Source organism: Pseudorasbora parva, chromosome 4 (genome assembly GCF_024679245.1).
Source record: "Pseudorasbora parva isolate DD20220531a chromosome 4, ASM2467924v1, whole genome shotgun sequence".
Lineage (NCBI taxonomy): Eukaryota > Metazoa > Chordata > Actinopteri > Cypriniformes > Gobionidae > Pseudorasbora > Pseudorasbora parva.
The window spans coordinates 2,844,215-2,866,120 of NC_090175.1; the positions used below are offsets into that span (position 1 = coordinate 2,844,215).

At 40.2% G+C, this 21,906-nt stretch overlaps 1 protein-coding gene across 1 annotated transcript; it reads left to right on the plus strand.

The window, feature by feature from the left end:
- Positions 1-13,602: 13,602 nt before the first annotated feature.
- Positions 13,603-21,646, plus strand: LOC137072680 (polymeric immunoglobulin receptor-like). Its single transcript, XM_067440594.1, has 8 exons — positions 13,603-13,954; positions 14,042-14,347; positions 14,506-14,829; positions 14,918-15,211; positions 15,285-15,590; positions 19,341-19,388; positions 19,501-19,596; positions 19,706-21,646. The coding sequence occupies exons 1-8, from the start codon at positions 13,732-13,734 to the stop codon at positions 19,804-19,806; spliced, it is 1,698 nt and encodes a 565-aa protein (XP_067296695.1). The 5' UTR covers positions 13,603-13,731; the 3' UTR covers positions 19,807-21,646.
- Positions 21,647-21,906: the final 260 nt, after the last annotated feature.

Below are 21,906 nucleotides of genomic sequence, written 5' to 3' on the forward strand. Positions count from 1 at the left end.
GCAACACACTTTTGAAGAGTAGCCTAGCCTAAAAATGACATACAAGTTTTTTCAACTAATTCAACTTTATTATAACAGCATGTGCTGAGCGATCATACATACAGATACATTTTGTAAAAAATAAATAAAATAGAATAAACTAATATTTATTTATTATAGCAACCTTTTGGCCATGTTGTGTCAACGTTGTAAGAAGGTTTAGTACGTTGTGCCAACGTTGTGTGTTTGCTGGGTTGTCAGTCAGCTCCTCACGCTGATGATGATGATGATGATGATGATGATGATGATGATGAATTAAATCTGATTAAATCTCCTGCTGCTAGTCCGTGCTGCAAACCACGTTCGGCTCATTCTGTATGTTCAGTTTTTATTTGTAGCGTTTGTTCTCTAACAGAACCTATAAAAAAAAACAAAAAAACATCTGAATGCCATGCTGGGCAAGTTAACCGGTAACACCGTTAACATCGACTATCTCAGCAAGCTTTTTTAAACTTTAAAGTCGTCATGAAATCAAAATCGACACGATTTACTTTATTAGAGCACATTACTAGTTTTGTGGTGAACAATTAAGTGTGCAAGTAACAACAACAAAAAAGTTGGTTGTGGTAATCTTTAATTCAAATCTGCAAATTGGCTTCCACTCTGGCACGTTAGTTTGACGGTTAGTTTCGAATATCCATAACCACTCCCCTCTAGCCTGCCGTGGTCATCCTCAGCTCTAGTCAGAATATGAGTCTGAGTCTCCATTGGGCTGTGATTATGGGGCGTGTTTCAACCAAACCAGGAAAGACCTCGATTGGATAGACCGACAACGAATCAGAGCAGCGAAGCGACGCATTGTCAAATGTCAACAGAGCTCAACTGCACTGTGTTGCCAAGTCTGCGTTTTTTTCCCCGCGGGTTGTTTTCTATGTCCGCGGGTTGAAGCGACTATTATGTGATATATAGACCCATGAGTGCGAATTTTAGCAGCAACCTTGCCAAAATAACACACATTTTACCCCCAAACGCCATTTTTCCCCCGGAGAACCCCCCGAGAAGCGCTTGTTTAGGGCTAGTAGTTGGCGGGTTTTGTTGTAAAAACTTGGCAACCCTGTCTGCACACACACTGGAATAAACGATCTTTGCCGGTGTTGTAAAAAAATTAAAGAATTTAATGATACACAGAGTACTTACCCAACATGATCATCATTTCTGAGAGAAATAGTGAAGGTGATGCAGATACAAACAAGCTCTCCGTTTAGGATTCGAGTAAATATAATCCAAGCTCCTTTGATGATGTGATGATTACGGTACTGTTGATCATCTGTTCGTCATCGGCTAAAGCCCGCCCTGATGATTTCATTGGTCAGTTTCTGTTGATCATCTGTCCGTCATCGTCTAAAGCCCGCCCTGATGATCTCATTGGTCAGTTTCTGTTCAGGGATATTTACTCCTCTATGGAGCGAGGCCAGACCGAACCGCCCGACCTAAAAATGTTGTGGGCGGGGCTAAGTTTGGCTGGCATCCAGGCTACTGGTAGCTAGTAGGCTATTAATATCTAAACTACAACAAATGTAAGATATTTTAATATTTTTAGGGAAAAAAACCTCTCTGAGACTTGTTTTATCAAAATCACCAAATAATAAATAAATAATAAATAAATAATAATGGTTTTGATTTACTCAAAGATTCAGAATTATACAAAGACAATAATTCAAATAGGCAAAAAATAACAGAAAACATGCACGTCTTAACCCGGGCGCGGCCCTGATGAACAGTGAACAATGCATTTTAAACTTGTACATGTTATGAGGCACAGCTGTAAGAAGGATTGCAGCAATCATACTATTTTCAAAGGTTACCATGCGTTTGTAAAAAGCACATACATTTCTCTCATATTTCTTTGCAGCAGACACTTGAAGTCTTAAAACTACACCTCCCTTCATACAGCTGACTGTCTTTTTTGACCTTCCACCCTTTTCAGGAAGAGTTTGACACCATGGCCAAACAGAAACATGCCACGCCCATTAACACCTCTGAACAAGTAAAGCAGAAAACCACAACCACATACAGTATGCAAACTTTGTTGCAAGGCAAGGCTGAATTATACTATGTTTCATGAAAATCAAACTTATCTTGCAAGTTAAATATTTTACAATCGGGCCATTTGGTTTTCTCACCTCTTCCGCTGTCAGAGTAAAAAGCTTAATTATCATATGAGAAGTATAACTCATATACTAGACTCATATTAGTCTGAAATGCAAAATCAATAATTGACTTAGCTCCTAAACAAACTGAATTTGCACCAAGTTTGAAATCATAATGAGCATCTCTGCATACTAATGTAAAGTTTCTCTCAGTTGAACTTTTACATCTTAGTCTAAGTGCAAGCAAAACGGTTTTGCATGTCAGACTAGTGTAACATTATACAGAGAACAACAATGGAGTCCGTTAGCGCATTTGAATGACGAAGCACGCAATCGTGTCGTTTACTGATGTTTACTCGCGCGACGATAGCCAACAGCACAGACATTTGAAGCAGTTTTACTCAAAACCGATCAGTTTTAGAAGGAGAATGATGCATCATGGGAAAATTAACAATAACAATAGGGTGTTAGCCCTTTGGGTTTGAACCCCTACATTGAAAAAAATTTGGAGTGACATTTACTTAAAAAAAGACAGCAGATTTGAAAACAGGTAATAAACCAAGACAGAGAAAAGTCTGACACACCAATGCACTTTTATATCTGGACGGCTCTAGAGCAGCGAGAAGTGTTTGCCATGTAAGAGAGAGATAAATATTAGCATTAAGCTGTCATTTACCATATTAAACCATGGAAAAGGGTTCTGATATATAGTATGCTGTTGTTAAGTTTAATTTTCATTAATACTGTGTGTGTTCATTCACCTGCAGCAGCTCCTCTGAGATTGTGATGACTGTCTGCGCCACTAGAGGGAGCGCGACTCTCTTTCAGATAATCAGAGTCAAAAACGAAAGTGAAAGAAAGATATTTCAAATGAGAGCATTTGGAGGCTGTAAACCTGGGTAACGCTGGGCGTTAAAACACATTTTGTGTTAAGTTCAGTACTGTTTCTTAATGTAGTCATAAAAAGATCTGCATTTAAAGTGAAGGATTTCAAACCTGGATCATACATTTTGACTCAATGGTTGTCGTTATAAAAATACTTCCGAATCAGCAGCAGTGCACAAAGCAGTGATGAAGTTAAATTACATTTAAAAGTGAACATTAACAAATATTAGAGGAAATGCATTAAAAAGTGAACAGTCAGTCCAGTTTGAGAGCCTGCAGTAACCACAGCTCTTATCAGGGCTGATCTGCGGTTAAGCTGTATTTAGTTTAACTTAACTTTAGTTAATACCCTTAACTACTTAAACTCCAAGACCATTTTTGGGGATTTCTGCCTGGATTTGGCCTACCCAAAAGCCTCCCATACACACATACAGTGGTCTAGGTTTAAAATTTTGGTGTCATTATTTTACAGGAAACCCTGTAATAACATTTTTCAAAGTGTGTAACTCAGGCCCTGCAATCTGTGATGCAACAGTGACCTCTGACCCCCGATAGGACACTAGTCATTTTTGCTTTTGACCCATGCTTTTATCCAAAGTGACTTACAGTGAGTTCCAGAAGCTTGGGGTTGGTAAGTGAGCCTTATTTCACCATCACAGAAAGGCCAACATCACTTTTCAGTCCCTCCACTGTTACTGTTCTTCCTATATTCTCTATAGGCCAACACCAGGAGTAGACAAGTTCGGTCCTTGAGAGCCGCTGTCCTGCAGAGTTTAGCTAGCCTGGTCTTACCAGACTCTTGCACATTTCATTTAGAGAGTCTAGCCACTCGCCATTGACAAGCGTTGACTTTCTTGAAGGCGGGTACTTTTAAACTATTGGATCTACCATAGCCAATCGCTAACCTTTGGTCATGACGTATGTCATCTCAAACTAGCACACAACATTATTGAAGACACCTGATGATAATGAGCAGAGGGCTCATGACCTGATTGAGCTGGTAGAGGGGCACTGAAGAACTACAACCGAGTTCAGCCACAGCTTTAAGCCCAAAGTATACTTCTCTTTTATGCGTATACGAGGGTCAGCATACAGTGCACTTGATGAGAATTTAACACTGCAAAAGACTTGTGGCGAGAGATTGGTCAAAACTGCGCTTGCATTTACCAGTCAAAAGAAGTAAAGTATCACTAGTATGGCAAAGTCTGTTACAGTGTGTTTAATATGTACATAAATGCAGAAATGGAACAACTTGTGTCACAATACAACTTTTAACACACCTTAAATACTTTTAAAATGCTGTTCTTTTTTTAAAGTTTACTTATTTGAACATTACTTTAAAGAATATTTGTAGTGTATTTTAAACTATATGCTCAAAATTGTCATTGTAACAATGCACTGACAAAACATTTAAAAAATACATTATTTAATATCCTGAAGTTGTAGTATATTAAGTTTAATTTGAGTATAATTTTTAAGTTTAATTATTTATGCTTGTAATTAACCTCATTACTTTATTGCATATTATTTTCAGAGTGTTAACGGAAATGTGTGTAAGATTGTGGCCAAAACTGACTGTAGAGCGGTGTCTCCCCCTCCCCCTGACTCGAGGTTGCCAGATTGGCTGCAGGATCAGCAAGAACGTTTGTAGATCTGCAGCTGTGCTAACTAGAGATCTGGCAACCTGGGTGCCTAAACACTACTGACATCGTGATTGGTAGATAGGTGGAGGGCGGAGCTTCAGGCCAAAACACAACATGTCAACATCAACATCAGCTGAGGGCTGCAACAACAACTTTATAATGACAATATTCTGGCCGGACTACTGTTGTCAGTGATATAAGTATTTGAAATTGACATGATTTCTTAATGTCTAGTGACGTATCAGGGCCCTTTTATGATTAATTGAACAACATGACATCACGACTTTGCGTAAACATACACGGCACTTGGCTTTAGAAAGTGGCGTGTATGTTTACGCAAAGTCGTGATGTACTATACGCATTGCGTATAGTACATATATTGCGTATATATTGCGTATACGATTATCTATACGCATTGAGCTATCTGCGTGTATGTCTACGCCTAAACGAACCATCATCTCCGCATGTATGTCTACGCCTAAACGAACCATCATCTCCACGTGTATGTCTACGCCTAAACGAACCATCATCTCCGCGTGTATGTCTACGCCTAAACGAACCATCATCTCCGCGTGTATGTCTACGCCTAAACGAACCATCATCTCCGCGTGTATGTCTATGCCTAAACGAACCATCATCTCCGCGTGTATGTCTACGCCTAAACGAACCATCATCTCCGCGTGTATGTCTACGCCTAAACAAACCATCATCTCCGCGCGTATGTCTACGCCTAAACGAACCATCATCTCCGCGTGTATGTCTACACCTAAACGAACCATCATCTCCGCGTGTATGTCAACGCCTAAACGAACCATCATCTCCGCGCGCATGTCTACGCCTAAACGAACCATCATCTCCGCGCGTATGTCTACGCCTAAACGAACCATCATCTCCGCGCGCATGTCTACGCCTAAACGAACCATCATCTCCGCGCGCATGTCTACGCCTAAACGAACCATCATCTCCGCGCGCATGTCTACGCCTAAACGAACCATCATCTCCGCGCGCATGTCTACGCCTAAACGAACCATCATCTCCGCGCGCATGTCTACGCCTAAACGAACCATCATCTCCACATGTATGTCTACGCCTAAACGAACCATCATCTCCGCGCGTATGTCTACGCCTAAACGAACCATCATCTCCGCGCGTATGTCTACACCTAAACGAACCATCATCTCTGCGTGTATGTCTACGCCTTAACGAACCATCATCTCCACACGTATGTCTACGCCTAAACGAACCATCATCTCCGCGCGTATGTCTACGCCTAAACGAACCATCATCTAGCTTTCCTGTAGCTCAACCAGTAGAGTGTGGCGTTAGCAACGCCAAGGTCATGGGTTCGATTCCCAGGGAAAGCAAGAATCGCCAAAATGTAAAATGTTTACCTTAAAAATGCAATGTAAGTTGCTTTGGATAAAAGCGTCTGCCAAATGCATAAATGTAAATGTAAACCATCTCCGCGTGTATGTCTACGCCTAAACGAAGCATCATCTCCGCGTGTATGTCTATGCCTAAACGAAGCATCATCTCCGCGCGTATGTCTAAGCCTAAACGAACCATCATCTCCGCGTGTATGTCTACGCCGAAACGAACCATCATCTCCGCGTGTATGTCTACACCTAAACGAAGCATCATCTCCGCGTGTATATCTACGCCTAAACTAACCATCATCTCCGCGTGTATGTCTACGCCTAAACGAACCATCATCTCCACGCGTATGTCTACGCCTAAACGAACCATCATCTCCGCGTGTATGTCTACGCCTAAACGAACCATCATCTCCGCGTGTATGTCTACGCCTAAACGAGCCATCATCTCCGCGCGTATGTCTACGCCTAAACGAACCATCATCTCCACGCGTATGTCTACGCCTAAACGAACCATCATCTCCGCGTGTATGTCTACGCCTAAACGAACCATCATCTCCGCGCGTATGTCTACGCCTAAACGAGCCATCATCTCCGCATGTATGTCTCCGTCTAAACGAAACATCATCTCCGTGTGTATGTCTACGCCTAAACGAGCCATCATCTCCGCATGTATGTCTCCGTCTAAACGAAACATCATCTCCGCGTGTATGTCTACGCCTAAACGAACCATCATCTCCGCGTGTATGTCTACACCTAAACGAACCATCACCTCCACGTGTATGTCTACGCCTAAACAAACCATCATCTCCACGTGTATGTCTACGCCTAAACGAACCATCATCTCCGCGCGTATGTCTACGCCTAAACGAACCATCATCTCCGCATGTATGTCTACGCCTAAACGAGCCATCATCTCCGCGTGTATGTCTACGCCTAAACGAACCATCATCTCCGCGCGTATGTCTACGCCTAAGCGAACCATCATCTCCGCGCGTATGTCTAAGCCTAAACGAACCACCATCTCTGCGTGTATGTCTACGCCTAAACGAACCATCATCTCCGCATGTATGTCTACGCCTAAACTAACATCATCTCCGCGCGTATGTCTACGCCTAAACGAACCATCATCTCCACGCGTATGTCTACGCCTAAACGAAGCATCATCTCCGCGCGTATGTCTAAGTCTAAACGAACCATCATCTCCGCGTGTATGTCTACGCCTAAACGAACCATCATCTCCGCGTGTATGTCTAAGCCTAAACGAACCATCATCTCCGCGTGTATGTCTAAGCCTAAACGAACCATCATCTCCGCGTGTATGTCTACGCCTAAACGAACCATCATCTCCGCGCGTATGTCTAAGCCTAAACGAACCATCATCTCCGCGTGTATGTCTACGCCGCAGCAAAAACTCCAGTGTTAAATGAACTCTCCTCAGAGTTTATTTGGCTCCACACTCAAGAGTGTTAAAAGAAACTCTGAAGAAGTGTTAAAGGTAATGAGATAATTAAGAGATTAATTAAGTGATGATTGACCATTAGTGATGAACACCGGATGATAACAAGCAGAATCACTGAAGGAAAGAGTCACCATTATGGAGATCAGTGTTTAATAGTTTACACGGCACGTTTTCAACTAAATATCCAAATAAAATTGATTTCTAAATTAACTGCATCAACTTTATTACTGATCTGCCCACATTGTTGCGATATGATAAATTAAAATAAGCTGATAACATCACCAGTTTCTCCAGAATGACTGTACAGTAGACTCATATTCTGTTGCAGTATTGTCCTGTTTAACACAATAAAAATGAAGTTGCCTTGACTATTTACCTTAAGCGTAATAATAAGCTGACGATATGACACTAGCTTAATCACTTTTTTATAGAGTGCATTTGTATTATATCACTTTCAAAAAACAATGTATAAAACCCAACAAGCTGGGTAAAAATAACCCAACATGTGTTCTGTCCAATATTTACCCAAATAACCCAAAAATATTTGTTTTTAACCCGGGATCTTTTACAGTGTAGTTATTAAATAACACATGTCCAAATATATAATTCTGCAAAGAATTCATCTACTCATGTACTTTATGTATATAAGGTAAAACACACTGAATGCATTTTAAATCATGATAATGGTCACCTCATCAGCAAACACATGACTCCTCTCGCACGGTTAGCAAAGACACACAGCTTCTAGATCTGCTAGCGCTCTGCTGCTATTGAAATTCACTGCATGGCTATTGGATTTGATACACATGGTCCTGCAGCTGCTACTGTACAAAATATAATGTATTACTGTAGCTCTGTTAGATAGCATACGCGAATACAAAAGTGAAAGCCTATTCCACATTGAAGAGTTGAGCAAAACTTCTCTGTAACCTCATGGCAACTACGTCGTCAGCTTTCTGCTGCTGTATCAACAGGAAATTGCATATCGCTAGCTGGCAATAATTCACTAAAACAGGACTATTTAACATGACACATGATTTAAACCCAGTGTACAATTACTTCATCAGAGGTTGATGACGTAAATTACACAGAAATGCAAAGTGATATAGCATAGGAAAACCATTCACTTAGCTTGGCTGTTGAACTTCAGGGAATTTTAGAAAGCAAATGCTAACCAAGTTTTTAAATGGTTGAGCCGGCAGCTCATTGGCTACTGATACAGCAGGAACCAATCAGCTGTGCCCTATAGTAATGATGTGATTCTAAGCCAGTTGAGTTAAAGGGATTGTAACGACAATGACTATGAGTTTAATGTCTCGGGGAATAATTAACTCAAAAGGGATTTAATATTCAATATTCATGAATTTATGAATATAATTTGCTAGTCGTTCATTACGTATTAAAATTTTCCGATAGGGAAAATTGTTTAATTAAATACAAGTAACCCTTTACGGAACTGCTTGAAATTATCCTACTAAGTTTGTCCTGCAAATTAGTTATAGACTTTTCAAATCAACTCTCAATAAGGGATTACTGCTTTACGAGCGCATAAGAAACATTAACTTTACTGATCAGGACAAGTTCAATATTTCAAATGTTCGTACAGTTTACTTTACTAACATAGTAGCATAAGCAGTTAGGTAACGTTAGATCGTAAGTTTCATTGACTCCGTGTATGTGGCAGAATAACAGATTCAACTCATTAAATGTCTTTTGGAGGTTTAATAAACACAGACTAAGAATAACACTACAATTCACACAGAAAGTACACACTAAATATGCATCAAGAGAGTAGAAATATAGATAGTAAACGAAAGAATATGGTACATAAACGAAGATAATGAATAGACTGAACTTAGAGAGATAAAAAGAGAGAGAGAGAGAGAGAGAGAGAGAGAGAGAGAGACAAAGAGAGTGGGGGGGGGAACAGCTTTCCTTCAGTTCATCAAATACAACCTTCACGGAGTTAACTTGTCCCAACGGGAAAATAACACACCCTCTTAACAGCAGTTTGAATTTGGAAATAAGAATACTTGCTTTAGTTTTGGCTTCTTGCGTGTGTGCGTGTGTTCCGAGTTCAAATGTCCTGCATGTCCGACGGTTCTTTCCGAGGTCGGGGGGAGCGGCTGGTTGCTCTAGAGATGCTCTGTGTTCTCCCTGAAGAAATGCCCTCGGGGCTAGGAATTTGATGCGATGCAAAAGCGAAGCGAGGAGGGAAGAGGAGGAAGAGGGGAAGAGTTGGGGCCTGCTTGGAGGGCCTGCATTGGTGGCCTGGCTCAAGGGCCAGCCACGGTGACGTGTTGGTTCAGCCAGAGAGAGAAGAGAGAGAGAGAGGGAGGGCATCCGAGCACCTTCTTTTTAAGGTCTGGGAGTAGTCCCACCCTCCGGGGTTAGACTTAACCAATGAAACTGTTGGGATTTCCAAGCGGGAAATTCCTCAGAAGATTTTATGGCTCTTTGTTCCAAGCTCGAATCAGTGGGTCTCTGACCATTCATACTCTAATTAATGCAACAAACACACACTGCATTTTCTGAATAAGTGATATACATGGAAGTGTAAGTCGTGAAGTGAGCATTAATTTGATAGGAGACATGACATATATGAGGTTATCTGAACTAGTAAGTTGTTAAGACAAAGACAAAAAGATGCAAAATACCATACAGAATAAACATTTTACAAGACATGTAAAATACATGTGTTGACATATAATGTCCTGGGGTGCATGTTCATTTATAGATGGTTTGGCTATAATTTGAGGCAAAAGCGTGTGTTTTACAAGCTTTAACTCTCTGTGTATGAGACTTTTCATGTGGCCAAATTCTTTTGGGCCGTAAAACAGTCTTATCAGATGGTTTCCAGGGTAACAGAGAATCTTTCTCTGTTGTGTTGGGGGAAGGTCTGTTACTAAGCACAAAGCATTCAAAACATATTTGTTAAATGTAACTGGCGATTGTGTGTTTGATTCGCCTGAGTCGCTACAGGATAGTTCACCTAAAAATGAAATTTCTGTCATCATTTACTCTCCCTCATGTCGTTCCAAACCTGTATAAGTTTCTTTCTTCGGCTAAACACAAAATAAGATATTTTGAAGAATGTTTGTAACCAACAGCCATTCACTACTATAGTATTTTCCCCTAATATGGTAGTGAATGGTTGCACTCTCTGCTTTGTTAAAAAAGAAAACCCAGCTGTTTTAGCAGGAGTGTGTAGACCTTTTATATCTACTGTATGTGTTGTGTGTGGAGCCCTGAAAAGCTATGGGAATAGATTTAACTGTTGATGCCATTTATTTAGATATCCTCTCTTTCTGATTCAGAAGCTCAACGATCACTTTCTTTCTTTTTGCTGATCTGGATGAAAAGAGCTGACAGACTGAGAGTGCTCAGGTTAACTTTCCTTATTTAAATATATGCGATCACATGACTAAAGCTACAAATATGTTTCGATTGTTGATGTTGTTATTTTACTTACAAGCATGTACAGTCATCATGCGTGTGTGCGTGTGTGTTTGGATCCCTTTTACAGAATATAGTTACATATTTGTCATATATTTGTTATATTTTTGTATTTGCTGTAATGCTTGGCCGCCATAGTGCATCATATTGCAACCTTAAAGCTGTCAAATATCCCCACCGAGTGTTAATGTCAACTATCTCTACCTACAGAATCAATGTACCTGATTATAAGAAAATATTTTAATTAAAACCCAAAGCAGTGTTATGGGGTATAAATGACGGATTTGACAGGACAGCAGATTTGAAAACAGGTAATAATAAACCAAGACAGAGAAAAGTCTGACACACCAATGCACTTTTATATCTGGACGGCTCTGGAGCAGCGAGAAGTGTTTGCCATGTAAGAGAGAGATAAATATTAACATTAGGTGAATACCTCTATCTCCAACATTAATATTAGCATTAAGTGAATGTGCAAAGACTAATACAAACACCCTTACAAAAAATACCTCTATCTCCAACTTTAAAATTGTCTGATATCATTGTTTTACCATTTTTTTGCTAAAAGGCTCTTTTCTATTAGTCTTCGCATGTGCTCTTTGTGGTACTGCCTACATCTAGCGTGCCCTTTCTGATGTGATTTCATAATCAATGGCTCTCAAAGAGCAGCGCAAGATGAGCAAATTAGCTAGGTTTGTCTAGATAAGACCCTAATCCTCGGCTAGGGTCACGCCGAGCCTCTAATTCAGTTTGAAGTAAACTAAACCTTTAAGACCGTAACCAATACTGATCAGTTAATAATAAAAAAATAAAAAATCATTATTCACTTGCATCTACACAACATATCATACATTCAGTCTTCATATTTTACACACCTCGATAACCATATGCTCTGCTGTTCACCACAGTGTTAACCTTCAAAACTGCAACAGAACAGAAACCCAACAAACCATCAAGATGTCAATCTAAGACTGCCTCCAGACGCTCGATCAATGGCTAAGGCAAGTGGCATTCCTTCAAAACGTCATTAAACAGAGGTTTAGCATAAGCTATTGTTACCAATGTGCTTTCATTTAAATGACTGAAAAAAGCAATAGATAAGACATGACTATATATTCAGAACATGAGTGTGTAGGGGATACACCACTGTCTTCCTGAGAAGGACTCTGGGGTTTATTAACTCTTTATACTGTACAGTTTATGGTGACTGTACCCATTAGGACACGCTCAGACCGCAGGATGAGCAGCGCCCCCTACTGACCTCACTAAAACCTCTTCCTCTTTCACAGTCTTTCAAGAGGTCTCCCATCCAGGACCTGACCAGGCTCGACCCTGCTTAGCTTCAGTGGGAATGCATGTTCAAGTGATAAATGGCCATTAGTGACTCTGTGCATGCTTATATTAATATACTGACGTCTGAGTTCTGTGTGTATGTGGTTTTTTTCACTGCATGTCTTTCACACATTCTGCTTCTCAACACTTACCGCCCTGTCAGTGTTACAGATGGGAGGAACCGTTATAGAGAATGAGGAAGATAAGCGTGAGAGAGACTGACGGAGGCTGTGAGCACTTCTAATGATAGAAACTTACATCGCATTCAACGAACACATCTGATCAGTTCTAGCTTTCACTGGATTGAGATCGGATCTGGTTTTTCTCTGGATATCTGTGAGACTGAAGTCCATCTGGAATGAGGACTGCCATCATCATCTTCATCTTCATCTCTCTCTGCCTGATCTCAGGTCAGTTCTGAGCTGCTCAGTCTGGGTCAAATAATATATGATCTAGACTGATAATATATAATAACCCAGAGCAAATGAACTTGTGTTTGGCAGGTCAGGTACTTTGTATCCGTGTGTTTGGATGCTCTGGAGGGAGTTTAATGTTCAAGTGCCCATACAAGAACCAGAATGATCAGTCTAAAGGGAAGTATTTCTGCAGAGACAAGAGCTGTAAGACCGGCATCAGTACAGAGACTCAGAACCGCTGGGTTTATAACGGGAGATTGGCTCTGTATGATGATGAAAACAGCAGATCCTTCACAGTGTTTATCAGGAACCTCAGCGGAGAGGATGATGGGGAATATACATGTGGAAACAGGCAGAAATGGAGTCGACATGCTGTTGTACAGAAGATTTTGAGTAAAATGAACAAAAAGTAATTACAGAGCATATACTACATAAAGCAATGTTTACAATAATAAAGTTTACAATGGTGAGTGTGTCTCACAAAGATAATCTTATTAAATATGATTTGTAATTTGAGCTGTCGGGTCAGAGGCAGGGAATATGTCAGTGTCATGTCATCCATCTTTGCATGTACCTGTCAGATCTGTACAAAGAAAAAACAAGTAGACCCAGCTTCTATATGTAACTTACCTGCTCAGATGATATTTTTAGGAGATATTTAATGTCCAGTTTGTGTTTTTTTGTCAGTTTATCTTGATGTATGAAGACTGATCTACTCTTATCACAGGCAACTTTAAATATACCTAAAAATAATCAGAGCCCATGTCAAAACACTGAAAGAAGCATGACATTATATGTTTCAAACAGAGATGGCGACAGAGAGGCTAAAGTTCCTCACTTTAATAATAGTAATATTATTTTAAGCCTCCATGTCACAAGGTTTTGTTGAAATCATTTTCAGAGCCTCATTGTGGGACGTCTGTTATCCGGGACGCGTCTATTGGACAAACGATCACTGTCCGCTGTGAATATGATCATAAGTTTAAAACACACACTAAAGTCTTCTACAGACTGAACGGAGATCCTGTCCATGTGATGAACAGCTCAAGATCATCAGGATCATCACAATCATCTGAGGAGAAGTTCATTCTGTCTGACAGTCCTGAAGATCATTTTACTGTGACCATTAGAGACATTTCTGCAGAGGACGGTGGAGTTTATTTATGTGGAGTGGAGAGAGACAAATCAGATGATCGACCTTCAGGAACATCAATGACTCACATGACCTTCATTAAAGAGATTCATCTGAATGTTTATAGTGAGTTTAGTTTCTTTTTAATTAAAGGATTCTTACAGATCTAAATAAGAAATGACTTTTAATAATGTAATAAATCTCGTTTTGCAGGTCAGATGACTTCTGTCCATGTTCAGGCCTACTCCAGTAAATCAGTCTTCATCACCTGTACATTTCCACAAGAATTCAAAGGAAATGAGAAATTCATCCAGAAAGATTCAGGACAGAAGATCCCGGTTAATGGACAGAATCAATGGAAGGATCATAATAATGTGCAGATGTTTGATGATTCCAGTGAAGGACTTTTGAAGGTTTTTATCAGTGATTTAACCGCGGCTGATGAAGGAACGTACAGGTGTGGAGTGAATATCAATGACAAAGATCTGTTCACCGAGGTCAAACTGACAGTAAATCCAGGTAAAGTGAGGACTGAGGAGACTCCTGGACACCTAAAGGTGTGGTTGTGTGTGTATATATATATATATATATATATATATATATATATATATATATATATATATATATATATATATATATATTTGATGTTACATGTTTTTCACTGTTTTTGAGAATAGGTGATCATTTTCATGCATTAAGCAGCACATCTGCCATTATTGGTGAAAGTGTGAAACTCACCTGCAATTTCCCGGAGAAACACACTGAGACCTCCAGACACTTCTGCAAAGAGAACGAGAAGGAGAATAAGATGATGTGTGAAAGCATCAGTTCATCAGAGAAGAGCCGCTTTGAGTTTTCTGTCAGTTCAGCAGGAGTTTTTACAGTGAGCATCAGTGACGTGAGCCTGAGAGATGCTGGAGTTTACTGGTGTGGAGAAGAAACCAGACACACACATCTGACGTCTGTCTCTCTCACCAATCGACACAAACTCACTCCAACTAGTACGTACAGCGACCATACATCAAATAACAGACACATGTATTACAGCATATAAACACTTTCCCTTTCTTTGACTATTATTTCCTCCAGTGGTGGGACGTGAAGGAGGTTCATCCGAGATCAGATGCCCTTATGATAAGAAACATTCAACACAAGTAAAGCATCTTTGCAAAGGAAAGTGTTTCACTCCAGATGCCAAAAAGATCATTCATTCAGATGAAGCCCACCTTAATAAACCAAATATTTCAGTAAAGGTTGAGACTGAACTCAATCTCTTCACTGTGACCTTGAGTAACCTCAGAGCAGAGGATGCTGGGATATACTGGTGTGCAGTGACAGATGCGTTTAACCTTCCCATTGAGCTCATGATCATCAGGGAAGATGGTGAGGGAGTTTTCTGGGAACATCTCAGTGTTTCTGATCATTCTGTTCTCATATTTAATGTTCTTCTCTCCAGCGATCAGTCATGAAGCGTCTGTCGGAGGATCGGCGTCCATCAGCTGTAAGTCCGTCAGGAATCTCTCGAGTCTCCAGAGGTCGTTCTGCAGAGGAGATCAGCCGAATATCTGCGTCCGAGACGGAGTTCGTGTTTCATCGAGTAACAGAACAAATGGCCGATTCTCTCTGACTGATGAAACCTCAGCTGGAGTTTTCACTGTGAACATCAACAGTCTGACAGAAGAGGATTCTGGGAAATACTGGTGCGCTGAGGAGACTTCTGGGTCGTTCGTCTTCACTGAAGTTCATCTAAAAGTGATCAGAGGTAAAAGACTGACTAAACTAATAATCACAGTTGTGTTGCTTAAATGATAATTATCACAATTAATGTAATTTGAGAAATTTCTGTTTACCTTTATTAACACTCTCAAGTAAGCACAGATCATCTGTTAGACACACACATATTTTGTGTAACTGCATATATTCAGGAGACAAAATCACAAACAATATAGTCAAGATCATGTTTGGATTTATTACAGTCCATCACTGATGGAAGATTTAGTCGCAGTAAAACAGCTCAAGCGGCTCGTGAATGAACACACGCTGACTCAATGACGCTTTCATTAGAGCAGAATATCTCAATGGAGGTCGATGATCCATCTTACTGGTTTATCAGTGCTTTCACAGTGTAGAGAGGGCATGCACATAAATGACAGATGGCAAAGATAAATAGTTTTACTTTAAGAGAAAATGTTTTGGGGGATTTAACCTCTTGACATCTGGCAATGCAAACATGAGAGAAGGCTTGTTACCAATGCAAGATAACTGAATGTCCAAAAAAAAAAAAAAACCTTTTCAGGATAAATAATGAATAGGAAGCAGAAATCGAAATGTCGATAAAATACGATGAATCGGAAATCAATCCTACTTCAATCCTACAGCCTTTGTCTCACAGTGTGATCATTTTTGGACGTAATGTCTCTTTAAAACAACATGCTTTGTTAAAGGTGAACTATGTAGTATTTTTGCAGTAAAATATCCAAAAACCACTAGGCCGGTGTTATATATTTTGTTCAGTTGAGTACCTACAATATCCCAGATGTTTCCAACTATTTGTAAATTGTGAGAAAATTGCTATTTTAACTAAGGACAGGGACGTTTCAACATTGCATTTGAGGGAGTCGCCTGTCAATCGCGTCATATCTGCGCTACCCTCGGTTTCGGCTTTTATTTGACAGGAGCGCTTTACTCTTAGCAGTGTGAACAACTGAACGCACAGAGTAACGTCATAACATCGTTTTAAACACACTTAAATGTATCTAATATGATAAACAGAGCTCCATTACCTCAAAATCATAACCGGAAGAGCGGATCTGTGCAGGCGCCAGGCGAATGTGTCCCGTCCCGTCATAATAAAAGTCCCGGTATTTGCGAGGCGGGTATTTGTTTAACAATCGCTCCAGCAGCTGTGCTCAGGTCCATAACACTCGGTCCTGCTCTGCTTTAGACTACAGTAACGTTAATAACCGCATGCATGAACGTGATTTCTGCCTGAGTCCTATTTTCCACCGGCTGTGATGAGAAGACCACATCTCCCAAGATGCTGCGCTCACACGTTGCGTCATCAAACTACGATTTGTTTTGAATAGGCGCCCTCTAGTGGACGGAAAGCTCCATAGTGCACCTTTAAAGGATGATGAACGGTCATTTTCACACCAACTGAAAACCACAGACAACAGAAGCAACAAAAACCCTTGGCTACAAAACTGGCTATAAAAACTCACTCAAAAAGATAAGAGTTAAACTAAAGGAAACACTGTTCATTTTCAATAAAACAAAAAGATCTAAACCTCTGTTGATTCTCAATGAGAGCTTCTGTAGACGTCTGACAGAAATAAAGTCAGTCTGGTTAGTAAAGTCAGTCTGGATGATGAAAAGTCTGGTAAGATCCAACAGATCTGTTGCTCAGTTTAGGTTGAGAGATCGTATGACATTAAGATGAGCGTCAGATGTACAGCATGTGTATGAGTGCTTGTAGATGATCTCATCTTGCATCAATTCACAGAATTTCAATTCAGCATACTGAAAAATTTAGATGTGATCAGTCAGTAGAAAATTTTCAATTGGAGCCATCAATTTTTTTTTTTACAGTGTGTAAAATGACACCAACATTTTGAACCTAGACCACTGTATGTGTGTATGGGAGGCTTTTCAATTTGGGTAGGCCAAATCCAGGCGGAAATGGCACCAGAGTAATTTAGTTTAAATACATTTCTTTGTGTAAAACAAATGCCAAAGTGATGCATATCTCCAGAAAGCAGAGACTCTAAGTAGTGATAGGGAGTCGACTCCAAAAGAGTCGATTCCTCGACTCTGAATAACCCAGAGTTGGGGTCGACTCCAGTACAGGAATCGACTCTCGGTGTCGACTCTGTTGCGGTGTCCAAAATCGCTCTATTTTACTGAACTGCTCATCTAAAGTGCATGAATATTGAGTGCACTATAAGCAAGGAGTGAGTGAAATGAAGTGAGCTGCGAGGTAACACTGACGTTGTGTACACCGCATCAGACAGCTGTCGCAGAAACTTTGTCACACACATTTATTTGCGTGCCTACTTTAGAAATAAAAAACAATCACAGTGACTTTAGTTTGTAATTATAGGCTTCCTGCCTTTCTACATGCTAGCTTTAGTTTAATTGATGGTAGACTATATATTATTAGCCTGACAAGCCAGACCCACATCAAGATGTTTGGTCTGGAAACTCTCCATTGACGGCTCAATCCGAGGGGCGGATAAACGGTTGTCTTTCAAACTCCCTCTGCACGCGATAGGATAGCGCTACACCAACCAGAGCAACGGAGGTGAAGCAGAGCTTGTTGACAGATTAAACATTCGCCGTATCCGGTCGGCTAAACCCCGAACACATCTTCCCTTTTTAAGAATGACTTCAGTGCCGTTCTTTCTTCTTTTCTCAGAGAAAAGCTTAACTCCATGTCTTCCAGAGTCGCGGTCAAAGCTGATTCGACAGACCGCCGTTCGCCAGTTTCTGTGTTTACTAGAAGCACGCAAACGCAACTCGGCCGTCGTCATTATGGCCCCGCCCACCAACTCTATACACAATGTGATTGGCCCGTCCAGTTTGTGAGGAATACAGCTCAGAAGGGTATTGAGAGTTGCTAGACGACACTTGCGGGCAGATTAAATTTGCTGCCGCTAGGGTGCGTCTAGATTTCTAAGCTAATATATTATTGGAATAAATATAGATTTGGTTCCCCATGGATACCATGTGTTTATTAAACTAACCTAACTAAATAATAAAATATCAAGAAGAAATGCATCAATAGTGTGCATTATTTTATGTATAGTATTTTTAACTCACCTTTTAAGACAATGATCATGTACGTTTAGCGCCACCACTCGACAACATCTATTTTCGTGACTTTTCCTAGGTTTTGTAATAGATACAGAAATGTTGATAGCCACGAAAGTCATCACTAAATTGGACTAATTTGGATGGCCACGCTAAAGGTGTGTGGTTTTAATAAGATGATTTAAGTACGTCACAACATCAATTTTGTCTGATTTCTAATAACCCTGTATTGATGTAAAGTAAATGGAGTTGAGGAGTCGATTCCATAGACTCCCACAGTGGGAGTCGGGAATCGGAGTCGACTTCAAAAAACCTGGAATCAAACACCCCTAACTCTACGGTACCACATATGAGGTCAGAGCTCCCCCACAGACATTTAAAATTGAAAGTATATACATGACGATGTCATTCCAGACACTATACAGGATTGTGTATTTTCAGAAACATCATTTGACACTGAAATAGAAATATCCCAGGATAAAGCAAAGTCTGGTAAGATCCAACAGATCGGTTGCTGAGTGTGAGTTGAGAGATTAAGACATTAAGATGAGTGTCAGATGTACAACATGTGTATGAGTACAAGATCTCTTAGTCTCACCTCATTCTCTGGAACGATCCTTTTGTGTGATTTCTTGACAGAATATGTTCCTCTAAGAATCGGTTTAACCAGTAACACTCTATGATTGTGTATTTCCACAAACAGCATCACCTGACACTGAAAGAGAAACATCCCAAGATGAAGAAAACTCTGGTAAGACCTATTTCTAATTTTGAGTACAAAGTGATCTTATGATATACAAGTGTTTGATTCTTGTACCAGTATGTTATGTGTTCCTCTTGACAATCCCTTTGTGTGATTTCAGGCTTTTCTGTGATAGTTGCTGTTTCTGAGGGTTTGGTCCTGCTGGCTGCGTTTTTAACCTTTGTGTCGCTCAAACTCAAATACATGTGTACACATGGTAAGAGACACATGGTGCTGTATGTTTAGTAAATCTGAGTTCGCTGCCCTCTGCTGTTCAGAAAAACACACGGTTTAACCTCACATTTTCTCTGCTTCTGTTCACACAGGACTCGCTTCATCATGTGGATCGACTCCAGCAATCACTGTCCGTAACAAGGAGAATCACTCAGATTACACCACCGTCGTTTACCGCATCATGCCAGATTAATATTATTACAGCCTGAAGAGCCTCTGGGGTTGTTTTACACCACCGTCGTTTACCGCATCATGCCAGATTAATATTATTACAGCCTGAAGAGCCTCTGGGGTTATTTTACACCACCGTCGTTTACCGCATCATGCCAGATTAATATTATTACAGCCTGAAGAGCCTCTGGGGTTGTTTTACACCACCGTCGTTTACCGCATCATGCCAGATTAATATTATTACAGCCTGAAGAGCCTCTGGGGTTGTTTTACACCACCGTCGTTTACCGCATCATGCCAGATTAATATTATTACAGCCTGAAGAACCTCGGGGGTTATTTTACACCACCACAACGGTGCTATTACATGCTCTTCCCTTAAAGCTACACTGTATAACTTTTTTTTAGTTTATTCTTAGCTAAAAACACTTAGTTCTTTCAAAAATATATGTGCTCATTAATGTATATTTACTTCTTTCAAGTTGCAAAGTATTCTCTTAAGTTTATAATATGCCATTGAAAATACATACGGGTGAGGGGTTCGAATGCTGGTCGACATGTTGGTCCTCCATCTTGAAAGTACAGTAGACAAAGAGGGACATACCCGTAAATTCAAGCTTCGCCTTTCGCGTTTTAACACTCGATGGCACCGTGTTGAATGTGAAGAGGGGGACTGCTGTGCTAATCTTGGACTATATCGGCCACCGTAGGAGTTAAAACAAAATCAGAATTGGGAGGAACAGAAACTAATATTCACTGGATGGTCATAAACCTTTACACCGCTAGATGAGGGAAAATATCACACTGTTGAGCTTTAATATTTGCTTTTAAAATTCCCTCTTGCAACTTTATATTTTTAAAGCGCTTTGAGTGCCTTTAAAAGCACTATATAAATCGAACAAATTATTATTATTATTATTTTATTATTAAATGCAGCTGGCCACATCTACAGGTCACTGTTAGGTAAACGCTGCTGTGTTTCTATAGCCCTTTTCACACTGCACGTCGGACCCGCAATATTCCCGGATCATTGCCGGGTCGCCTTCTGTGTGAAAGCAACCACGTCCCGGAATTGATTACCGAATTGAACCCGGGTCGGGGACCTAGTAACATTGCGGGGTTCGACCCGGGACGATTCGACAAACTGGACACAAGTCGAGACCACGGAGCTCCTTACTATCCGCGCTGAAGCTGAGATCACTCGCCGTTATACGTCACATCAGGATGTCACGTGTCAACTCGATCCGGGCCCGTTATGGGTTGTGTGTGAAAGCGCACATATTACGGTATTTCGCTGACATTGTGAATGGATCAAATCTAGCAGCCCGGGAACAAATGCCGGGTCGCATTATCCGTGTATTTGCCAGAATCGCAGTGTGAAAGGGGCTTATCACTGACTGCCTGTTTTGGCTGTAACTTTCAACAAAGAAAGCTTTGGCTGCTTGAGTTGAAAGATGAGATCAAGGCAAGATGTTAGTCAAGTGTTGCTGATTTTTTTATTTTTTTATTTAGTTGATTGTATTAATTCTGCTATATCATGTTGATTCTTACTTACATCTTAATTATTTATAATTAGTCAGGGATGCAGAATTTTATAAGTGAGGGGGGCAGAAATTCTTCTGATCTTTGTATAATTGACGGGTTTTATTGTTATCATTGTTTACTTCTTATCACTTGCTTTAAATTAACGGCTGAATAACCAATCATTTGTGTAATATATGTATTTCCCCTGTATTTCCCTTGTATTATTTAATGGCATTTTTATGTTTGCTTTATGTACTACAAAGACTTTTGCATTAGTTCATTATGAATTGTATACAGTGTAAAAACAATGGAATAGCGTGTGTTTTCTAAAGATGGGTCTTTCTATCACAATAAGGCAGAACATTTTACTGCAATAAAGGCTCATAATTTAGCACTGCATTATTCATACTTTATTGTTATGAAAATATGAGATGGCTTTGAAAAATAAAATAAAAAAATAAACCAAATATTGAAAAAGAATTAGGAAAAAAAATCCAAGTCCAGGCACTCAGTGGGATGCAAAAGTAAAAAAGCCTTAATTGGTAGGGCTAAAACATTAAAACACCAACGCGTATCGGCCCAATGGCCTTCATCAGGGT

Excerpts from the sequence above, each read along its gene's own strand:
- LOC137072680 (XM_067440594.1), top strand. The coding sequence starts at position 13,732 with ATGAACAGCTCAAGATCATCAGGATCATCACAATCATCTGAGGAGAAG. Across the intron at positions 14,830-14,917 it reads ACACAAACTCACTCCAACTA|TGGTGGGACGTGAAGGAGGT; the intron begins GTACGTACAGCG and ends TATTTCCTCCAG. Across the intron at positions 19,389-19,500 it reads CCAAGATGAAGAAAACTCTG|GCTTTTCTGTGATAGTTGCT; the intron begins GTAAGACCTATT and ends GTGTGATTTCAG.